The 11210-nt window shown below is 51.9% G+C and overlaps 1 protein-coding gene across 1 annotated transcript in view; it reads right to left on the minus strand.

The window, feature by feature from the left end:
- LOC144610871 (stereocilin-like) overlaps nt 1-11210 on the minus strand; it is a 75895-nt gene that overhangs the window by 42360 nt on the left and 22325 nt on the right. The window contains exons 9-10 of the mRNA XM_078429840.1: nt 9579-9711; nt 3421-3603 (exon numbers count right to left, since the gene is read on the minus strand). Coding sequence (XP_078285966.1) covers nt 3421-3603; nt 9579-9711 — 316 coding nt within the window. The remainder of the gene's footprint in view (nt 1-3420; nt 3604-9578; nt 9712-11210) is intronic.

Genomic DNA, 11210 nt, shown 5'->3' on the forward strand with positions numbered 1-11210 from the left:
AATTGTATTAAGGATTGATAACCGATTATTGCCCTTGTTTAATTGAATTGAATGAACTGAGTTTATTTTGGACAAATTTTGTTTATCCACTATGGCCTTGCCTTCTACCCTTTAGAATTGTGTGTAATTTATGTACAATTTGTTTCTGTGTGTTGTCTGAGTCTATTTGCCTGTGATGTTACTGCAGATAAACCATTGCCGTACCCTGAACTCATTTTGTCGTACCCATAACACCACCCCGCTTCACTACGTTTCTGCCAGGGTCACCTCTGCTTGTGTTTGGAGCTGGAATCGATACACACCCAGATGTCAAGATAGACACAAAATGCTGGAGTAACTCAGCGGCTCAGGGCAGCATCTCCGAAGAGGAGGAATAGGTGAACGTTTCGCGCCGAGGCCCTTCCTCAGACTAGGGCACCCACCCGAAACTTCCCTGTTGCTTTTCTTCAGAGACGCTGCCTGGCCCGCTGAGTTACTCCGGCTTTTTGTGTAGATTTGCAGTGTAAACCAGCGTCTGCAGTTCCTTCCTACACATTCCTGCTCACCCAGATGTGGCTGTCTCACATCTGTGAATGTGGTGAATCTGTGGAAGTCGTTGCCACAGAAGGCTGTGGAGGCCAAGCCAGTGGATATTTTTAAGGCAGAGATAGATAGATTCTTTCACAAAATGCTGGAGTAACTCAGCAGGTCAGGCAGCATCTCGGGAGAGAAGGAATGGGTGACGTTTCGGGTCGAGACCCTTCTTCAGACTGATGTCGGGAGTGGGACAAAGGAAGGATATAGGTGGAGACAGGAAGATAGAGGGAGATCTGGGAAGGAGGAGGGGAAGAGAGGGACAGAGGAGCTATCTGAAGTTGGAGAAGTCGACGTTCATACCACCGGGTTGCAAGCTGCCCAGGCGAAATATGAGGTGCTGCTCCTCCAATTTCCGGCGGGCCTCACTATGGCACTGGAGGAGGCCCATGACAGAGAGGTCAGACTGGGAATGGGAGGGGGGTTAGTACGGGTGTCAGGGGTTATGGGGAGAAGGCAGGAGAATGGGGTTAGGAGGGAGAGATAGATCAGCCGTGAATGAATGGCAGGGTAGACTTATAGACAATAGACAATTGGTGCAGGTCATTCGGCCCTTCGAGCCAGCACCGCCATTCAATGTGATCATGGCCGATCATTCTCAATCAGTACCCCGTTCCTGCCTTCTCCCCGTACCCCCTGACTCCGCTATCCTTAAGAGCTCTATCCAGCTCTCTCTTGAATGCATTCAGAGAATTGGCCTCCACTGCCTTCTGAAGCAGAGAATTCCACAGATTCACAACTCTCTGACTGAAAAAGTTTTTCCTCATCTCCGTTCTGGGCCGAATGGCCTAATTCTGCTCCTATTCTTTATGACTTTTGATCTGCACATGTCTACACATGGCATCGCACTTGAGAGACGGGCTCAAACATGGAAGTGTCTTGTTGGCCTTTACAGAGTCCGTTGGCAGAATTCTCTACAGGGATTGACCCACTAGCTTGACGTGGTCGGTGGGTGGGAAATGCTCTTGCCTCGGTCGGCAAGACAAACCCGAACGTTTGAAGACAAGGTGGCAGCACTCCACAAGAAGGTGCAGAGTGCATGATCTGCCATCTTATGACACAGAAGGTGGCCATTCAGCCCAACAGATCCATGTTGACCCTTGAGGGTAAACAAGCCCATGAATCCCATTCCCAATAAAATGCCGCACCTTCCTTCCCACTTCATTTCCTTTTGTGGTTAGATGATCACATATCATATATATAGAGCCGGAAACAGGCCTTTTCGGCCCTCCAAGTCCGTGCCGCCCAGTGATCCCCGCACATTAACACTATCCTACACCCACTAGGGACAATTTTTACATTTACCCAGCCAATTAACCTACATACCCGTACGTCTTTGGAGTGTGGGAGGAAACCGAAGATCTCGGAGAAAACCCACGCAGGTCACGGGGAGAACGTACAAACTCCTTACAGTGTAGCACCCGTAGTCAGGATCGAACCTGAGTCTCCGGCGATGCATTCGCTGTAAAGCAGCAACTCTACCGCTGCGCTACCGTGCCGCTCACTGGATGTTTTCAAGAGAGAGTTGGATACAGCTCTTAGGACTAATGGAATCAAGGGATATGGGGAGAAAGCAGGAATGGGGTACCGATTTTGGATGTGTAGGATTGCCATGTCCTGGGCCTCCTCCATTGTCAGAGTGCGGCCAAGCGCAAATTGGAGGAACAGCACCTCATATTTCACTTGAGTAGTTTACACCCCAGCGGCATGAACACTGACTTCTCTAACTTCAGATAGCCCTTGCTTTCCCTCTCCATCCCCACCCCCTTCCCAGTTCTCCCACAAGTCTTACTGTCTCCGACTACATTCTATCATTGTCCCACCCCCTCCCCTGACATCAGTCTGAAGAAGGGTCTCGACCCGAAACGTCACCCATTCCTTCTCTCCCAAGATGCTGCCTGACCTGCTAAGTTACTCCAGCACTTTGTGTCTACTGATTTTGGATGATCAGCCATGATCACATTGAATGGCGGTGCGGGCTCAAAGGACCGAATGGCCTACTCCTGCACCTATGTTTCTATGTTTTATGTTTCTAACCTACTAGCCAGGGACCTGGGACGAAACCCGAGACCCTCGGGGGAAAACCCACCCGGTCACAGAGAGAACGTGCAAACTCCACCAAGTCAGCACTCGAGCTCGGGATCAAACTCGGCTGCTGGAGTTGTGAGACAGTAGACTGCCTCCTCCCTCCGGTTTATTTGCTTTGTCAAGTGACCTCATCTGCTCCACCCAGTGAATAGCAAGGCCATTCTTCCACAGATTTATCCCGGCAAACCCTGACGCTCCTCCCCCAGACACACACACTGTTAGGGTTGCCAACTTTCACACGCCCAAATAAGGGACAAAAGGTGACGTCACCGCCCCGCGCCCCACGTGACGTCACCCAGCCAGCGGCCACGTGCTCCCGCTCCACCAACGGCGGCCGCCCGGGCCGGGAGGCGGGTTGCTACGCAACTTCCGTTAGGCGGCACCAGGGCCGACACTGTCTGGGCCTATAGCGGCCCCCGGGGCCTATAGTGTCCGGGCCTACAGCAACCCCCGGGCCTACAGTATCCGGGCCTACAGCAACCCCCGGGCCTACAGTGTTCGGACCAACAGTGTCCAGGCCTACAGTGTCCGGGCCTACAGCGCCCCCCGGGCCTACAGTGTCTGGGCCTACAGCGCCCCCTGGGCCTACAGTGTCTGGGCCTAGAACGCCCCGCCCCCTAGGCCTAATACAGGACAAGGGCGGTCCCCATACGGGACAAACCAACGTAGCCCAAAATACGGGATGTCCCGGCTAATACGGGACAGTTGGCAACCCTACACCCTGCTCACCCCTGCGGCACACAGAGCAGGACCACTGACCTGGGCAGCGGAGACGGAGGCCGAGCCGAGCCCCGAGAGGACCGTCAACCTTTGCTGGGCGGACAGGTTCTGCAGAAACGACACCCCCAGCACGGGCAGGATCCCGCCAACAGCCACCAGATCACGAGGGGCCAAGGTGCTCGCGTTCCGTCCCCGGAGATGCGTGGCCAAGAGTTGAGCCACCTAGCAAAGGAGAACGTAGACCAGTGACGTCTGGAAACACCCAGCAGACCCACAGAGTCAGAGGCATCTGAGGGTGGCCAATCTGGGGAACTCTTTGCCACAGGAGGCCAAGTCAGTGGATATTTTTACGGCAGAGATAGACAGATTATTGATTAGTGCGGGTGTCAGGGGTTATGGGGAGAAGGCAGGAGAATGGGGTGAAGAGGGAAAGACAGATCAGCCATGTTTGAATGGCGGAGTAGACTTTCGTTTACTTTAGTTTAGGGATAGTGTGGAAACAGGCCCTTCGGCCCACCGGGTCCACGCCGACCAGCGATCCCCGCACATTAACACCATCCCACACACACTAGGGACAATTTACATTTTACCAAGCCAATTAACCTACAAACCTGCACGTCTTTGGAGTGTGGGAGGAAACCGAAGATCTCGGAGAAAACCCACGCAGGTCACGGGGAGAACGTACAAACTCCGTACAGACGGCACCCGTAGTCGGGATCGAACCTGGGACCCGGGTCCCTGGCGCTGTAAGGCAGCAACTCTACCGCTACGCCACCGTGCCACTTCATGGACTGAATGGCCTAATTAGGCTCCTATCACTTAGGAACGTAGGAGCATCAGTCGTGGGCTTCCCTGATGGAGCATGGACAGACGTAGCTCCAACACAGCCACATGCAACAGGACCCAATGGCCACCTCCACCCTTCCAACAAGACCTTGGCTCCCCTGCAACCTGTTTCTCTCGCGGTTGGTTCACCAGACCGCCAGCCGTCTGCCACTTTTGCGGGTTGGAAGAGTCCGTGTACCACGTGTACATGGAGTATGTGAGTCTGTGTACCACGTGTACATGGAGTATGTGAGGTTGCAGCCCCTGTTCCAATATCTAAAGGGGCTGCTCCTTGCTTTTTGGCTGTACTTTTCACCCACCATCCTCATCTTTGGACACCCTGTGCGTAGGGGGAGAGGGTAGGGCCGAAGATGTCCTGGTTGGGCCTGGCCAAGCTGGCCATCCGCGGCTCACGGCGCCAGGCGGAAGAGGGCTCTGCCCGAGCCAGCTGCCTGCCCCTTTTCCGGGGTTACATCCGCGCCCGGGTGGTGTTGGAGAGGAACCACGCGCTGTCCACGGGCACCCTGGGGGGTTTCCGGGACCGCTGGGCACCGCAGGGGATTGGATGTATCCTGGATGGGGATTGTAATATAATTGTATAATAGTCTCAATTGGTATATTTGCTTGTATAATATTCTGGTGGTGGGTCCTATTTTGGTTTCATTGTATTGTATATATTATTTTAATATTTGAATAAATATTTTTGATTTAAAAAAACAAAAAAAAACAAGACCTTGGCTCATCCTTTACTAAGATGTTGTACTTTGGTATGTCCAACTTGGACAGGACTTGCCCATTGAATGGTAGAACCCTGGAGAGTGTTGCAGAGCAGAGAGATTTGGGAATATAGGTGCACAGATCTCTAAAGAGGCAAGGTATGCCCTCTAGTTTTAGAATCTCCTACCCAGGGGGAAAAGACTGAGTGTTCACTGTATCCATCCCCTTTATAATCTTTTACACCTCAATAAGGTCTCCTACGGTCCAAAGAAAAAGTTCCAACCTCTCCCTGTAAAGGGCCGGTCGCACTTAGGTGGTTTTTTAGGCGACTGCCGGCGACTGTCAAAGTCGTAGCAGATCGCCAAAGTTTTCTTTTACCCCACGACAATGACCACGACAATGACCACGACAATGACCACGACAATGACCACGACCACGACCACGACCACGACAACGACAATGACCACGACAACGACAACGACCACGACAACGACCACGACAACGACCACGACAATGACCACGACAATGACCACGACAATGCCGAGTCAGGTGGAGATCACAGCGTCTTCGGAAACATTGCGAGATTCCCACGCTGTCAATGCTTCTCCGGCGTACTAATTTTCGCTGAAATCACTGACAAGTCTGTAATTACTTGAGAGTTTTGAAATATAACATCTTGCCCGGGTTACATGAAAACCAAGCTTCACGGTAACGAGGCATAAACTGGATTGACTTCCAGTTTACTAACAGCAGTATTAAGAAATTTAATTTTAAAAGTGGTTAAATGGATTTTTGTGAAAAGTGTGTGGGCATTCTTTGAAAATGTACGGGAGATGCATATCTGGTTTCTGGGTTGCATATCTGGGTTGGGAGCCCACTTTAAATGTAATCGCTGACGGCCATAAACATCGCGAAAATTCCCACGCTTACCTGACCGTCAAACTGTCACCTCCAATCTACCTGTCAAATGTCCTGACGGTAAATAAATTGGTTAAACACAAGCATTTTATGGTATCTTCAAATGACTTGACTTATTTTAATATTATGTGCTTCTAAATGCATCTAAGAGAAGCTAGCAAACCTGGGGACAGCATGTGACAGGCAGCGCCCGCAATAAGCAACGATACCTGGCGACAAGCCAGATGTCCCCGAGAGATTTCACTCCGGATGATTTCTCAGCGACGCGCTGAGATCCACTACGATTCTTGGAAGACTCCTCACGATCATGCCCACGACACCCGGCGAACTGTCGACAACAGTCTGGTCACCGGCAGTCGCCTTAAAATCGCTTAAGTGGGACAGGCTCTTTACTCAATCCAGGACTAGAGGGGGTGAGCTACAGGGAGAGGTTGAGTAGGCTGGGTCTCTATTCCATGGAGCACAGGAGGATGAGGGGAGGAGATCTTATTGAGGTGTACAAAATCATGAGAGGTATAGATCGGGTAGATGCACAGAGTCTTTTACCCAGAGTAGGGGAATCAAAGACCAGTAGACATAGGTTCAAGGTGAAGGGGAAAAGATTTAATAGGAATCCGAGAGGTTACTCTTTTCACACAGAGGGTGGTGGGTGTATGGAACAAACTGCCAGAGGAGGTAGTTGAGGATGGGACTATCCCATTGTTTAAGAAACAGTTGGACAGGTACATGGATAGGACAGGTTTGGAAGGATATGGACCAAGCGCAGGCAAGTGGGACTAGTGTAGCTGGGACATTGTTGGCCGGTGTGGGCGAGTTGGGCCGAAGGGCCTGTTTCCACACTGTATCATTCTATGGCTCTATAGCTCTGAGCCCTCCAGCCCAGGTAAGATCCTGATAAATCACTTCTGCATCCATTGCCAACTTCATGAGATCCTTCCTTTAGCAGGTGGGCAGGGTGGTGAAGGAAGCGTTTGGCATGCCTGCCTGCATTGGGAAGGTTCACTGAAGGTACAGCAGGCAGTGAAGAAAGCTAATGGCATGTTGGCCTTCATAACAAGAGGATTTCAGTGTAGGAGTAAAGAGGTTCTTCTGCAGTTGTATAGGGCCCTGGTAAGACCACATCTGGAGTATTGTGTACAGTTTTGATCTCCTAATTTGAGGAAGGACATCCTTGTAATTGAGGCAGTGCAGCGTAGGTTCACGAGATTGATCCCCGGGATGGCGGGACTGTCATATGAGGAAAGATTGAAAAGACTAGGCTTGTATTTACTGGAGTTTAGAAGGATGAGAGGGGATCTTATAGAAACATATAAAATTATAAAAGGACTGGACAAGCTAGATGCAGGAAAAGTGTTCCCAATGTTGGGCGAGTCCAGAACCAGGGGCCACACAGTCTAAGAATAAAGGGGAGGCCATTTAAAACTGAGGTGAGAAAAAAACTATTTCACCCAGAGAGTTGTGAATTTGTGTAATTCTCTGCCGCAGAGGGCAGTGGAGGCCAAATCACTGGATGGATTTAAGAGAGAGTTAGATAGAGCACTTGGGGCTAGTGGAATCAAGGGATATGGGGAGAAGGCAGGCACAGGGTACTGATTGAGAACGATCAGCCATGATCACAATGAATGGCGGTGCGTACAGGCTCGAAGGGCCGAATGCCCTCCTCCTGCACCGATGTTTCTATGTTTGTATGGTATTCAGATCAAGAGGGGGCAAATCATGATGCAGCTGTTCAAGTGAGACCACACCTGTGTGCAGTTCTGGTTGCCAGCTCCCACACTTTATCTTGCACTAAGCGTTATTCCTTCATCGTGGATCTGTACACTGTAGACGGCTCGATTGTAATAGAAGAAGACAACTGCAGATGCTGGTGCAAATCGAAGGTATTTATTCACAAAATGCTGGAGTAACTCAGCGGGTCAGGCAGCATCTCGGGAGAGAAGGAATGGGTGACGTTTCGGGTCGAGACCCTTCTTCGATTGTAATCACGCAGTGTCTTTCCGCAGCGCGCAACAAAAAGCTTTTCACTGTACCTCGCTCGGTACACGTGACAATAAACTCAAAACTCAACTCAACTAAACGGCAGAAGGGGGAAGTAATATTCTGGGATGATCTTGGGGGAACCCACTGAAGGAGATTTGATGACACACGCGTTACCCCAGCCGGGGATACCCAGTTTAGTTCATTGTCACGTGCACCGAGGTACAGCGTAAAGCATTTGTTGCGCGCTAACCAGTCAGCGGAAAGGCAACACATGATTACAATCAATGCATTAGCAGTGTACACAGATACACGATGAGGGAGTAACGTTTAGTATAAGAAAATAACTGCAGATGCTGGTATAAATCGATTTATTCACCAAATGCTGGAGTAACTCAGCAGGTCAGGCAGCATCTCGGGAGAGAAGGAATGGGTGACGTTTCGGGTCGAGACCCTTCTTCAGACTGATGTCAGGGGGGGCGGGACAAAGGAAGGATATAGGTGGAGACAGGAAGATAGAGGGAGAACTGGGAAGGAGGAGGGGAAGAGAGGAACTATCTAAAGTTGGAGAAGTCGATGTTCATACCACTGGGCTGCAAGCTGCCCAGGCGAAATATGATGTGCTGTTCCTCCAATTTGCGGTGGGCCTCACTATGGCACTGGAGGAGGCCCATGACAGAAAGGTCAGACTGGGAATGGGAGGGGGAGTTGAAGTGCTCAGCCACCGGGAGATCAGTTGAATAACGTTTAGCCAGCAAAGTCCAATCAAGGATAGTCTGAGGGGCATCAAGGAGGTGGACAGTGGTTCAGCAGTGCTCTCTGGGTCTTCTCCATGGGTTGTCACCTTGTCGTGGTGGAGACGCTCATGTGGTCCTGAGATCCTGAGAGCGATGCTCGTCTGGAGCCACGCTCCTGGTAGGGTCACCCGTGGCAGTAAGGTCGAGGGGGAGGTCCCTGACAAAGAGCGATCCAACCAAGACCCCAACGGTGGAACAGGCGGAGGATGAGCTATTGAGGGCGTGCAGCGTAGGTTTACTAGGTTAATTCCCGGAATGGCGGGACTGTCATATGTTGAAAGACTGGAGCGACTAGGCTTGCATACACTGGAATTTAGAAGGATGAGAGGGGATCTTATCGAAACGTATAAGATTATTAAGGGGTTGGACACGTTAGAGGCAGGAAACATGTTCCCAATGTTGGGGGAGTCCAGAACAAGGGGCCACACAGTTTAAGAATAAGGGGTAGGCCATTTAGAACGGAGACGAGGGAAAACTTTTTCAGGCATGGAGTTGTGAATCTGTGGAATTCTCTGCTTCAGAAGGCAGTGGAGGCCAATTCTCTGAATGCATTCAAGAGAGAGCTGGATAGAGCTCTTAAGGATAGCGGAGTCAGGGGGTATGGGGAGAAGGCAGGAACGGGGTACTGATTGAGAATGATCAGCCATGATCACATTGAATGGCGGTGCTGGCTCGACGGGGCCGAATGGCCTCCTCCTGCACCTATTGTCTATGTTGGATGACTTTAGTGGAGCGTCACAACGGCTGAGAAGGCGGATGGATGAAGGCCGCAGCAGAACAGGGTCCCCGGTCGTCTTGGGCTCTGTGCCACTGGATCCTGACCCAGATCTGTCAAGGACTGTCTGTGCACCAGTCTCCCCACGTTAAACAGAGTCGCGCACAGGCGTACCGACCCTACGGAGAGGACAGTCACGCTCGCTTGGAGAGACCGCCGATGGGGACTGCTCTCTGGTTGACACTCACCGTGCTGCCGGCGTCGATGGTGCCATCCTCGATGCAACCCAGGAGCGCCCTGGAGACCGGCTCCGCGTGTGGCCAGGCAGCGAGCAGCAGCCGGAGGTCCTCCTGGCCCGAGAAGCAGACCAACCCCCCGAGCCTGGGGAAAAAGACCACCACACGAGGAACTGCAGGCGCTGGAATCGCGAGCAGAAGGCAAAGCGCTGGAGGAATTCGGTCGGGCAGCGGTAGAGTTGCCGCCTCACCGCGCCGGAGACCCGGGTTCGATCCTGACCACGGGAGCCGTCTGTACAGAGTTTCTACGTTCTCCCCGTGACCACGTGGGTTTTCTCCGGGTGCCCTGGTTTCATTTAGCGGGAAAGCACAGAACAATGGACAATAGGTGCAGGAGGAGGCCATTCGGCCCTTCGAGCCAGCACCGCCATTCAATGTGATCATGGCTGATCATTCTCAATCAGTTCCCCGTTCCTGCCTTCTCCCCGTACCCCCTGACTCCGCTATCCTTAAGAAACAGGCCCTTCGGCCCACCGAGTCCGTGCTGACCAGCGATCCCCACACATTAACACTATCCTACACACACTCGGGACGATGTACAATTACACCAAGCCAATCAACCTGCACGTCTTTGGAGTGTGGGAGGAAACCGGAGATCTCGGAGAAAACCCACGCTGGTCACGGGGAGAACGTACAAACTCCGTACAGGCAGCACCCGTAGTCGGGATCGAACCCGGGCCTCCGCCGCTGTAAGGCAGCAACTCTACCGCTGCGCCACCGTGCTGCCCAAGATGTTATCCGTGGGGGGGAGGGAGGGGGAGGGGAGAACAAAGGGGGTCCTGGCATGGGCGGGGGGGGCATTGAAAGAACGAAGAGGAACCATTGGGACTATGTTGAATGCTAACTTTGTCGGTGCTCTATACAGATGCTCCTCAACTTAAGGTGGGGTTACGCCCTGAGAAACCCATCGTAAACCGAAAATATCGTACGTCGAAAATGCATTTAATGCTCGCTGCCGTTGCCCAGCGATGGCACCAGCGCAAAGTCGAAATACCGTAAGTCGATGCATCGTAAGTTGTGGAGCATCCAAAGATACTAGAGGAACAAGATGGACCACTCCGTTGAAATCGCCTGTACTGAAGTGTAGTACGCAAAGCAGCCATTTTAGTAAGCAAAGCCCGCCGTCTGCTATGCCTCTCGCAGTGTTGTGGGGGAACAGTCTGTGTGATGATACCATTAAAAGGCAGAATATATCTCATCTAACAATTCACAGATTGTTGTTATTTTTCTTTTTAAATGTTTCTGCAAGTTTCTGCCTACTAAGATGGCCGCCGTGACGTACGACGGTTTGTAGGGTCGAGTGGTCTATCTTGCTCCTCTAGTATCTTTGGGAGCATCTGTGCATGACGACCCTTTGCACATGGTACGCAAGACAAAGAACTTGTCACATGTACGGTTGCCAACTTCCCCAGTCCCAAATAAGGGACAATGGGTGACGTCACCGCCCCGCGCCCCACGTGACCTCGCCCAGCCAGCGGCTGCCGCCATTGGTGGAGCGGGAGCACGTGGCCGCTGGCTGGGCGAGGTCACGTGGGGCGCGGGGCGGGTGACGTCACCCTTTGTCCCTTATTTGGGAGTGAGGAA

The sequence above is a fragment of the Rhinoraja longicauda genome, chromosome 38, assembly GCF_053455715.1.
Source record: "Rhinoraja longicauda isolate Sanriku21f chromosome 38, sRhiLon1.1, whole genome shotgun sequence".
Lineage (NCBI taxonomy): Eukaryota > Metazoa > Chordata > Chondrichthyes > Rajiformes > Arhynchobatidae > Rhinoraja > Rhinoraja longicauda.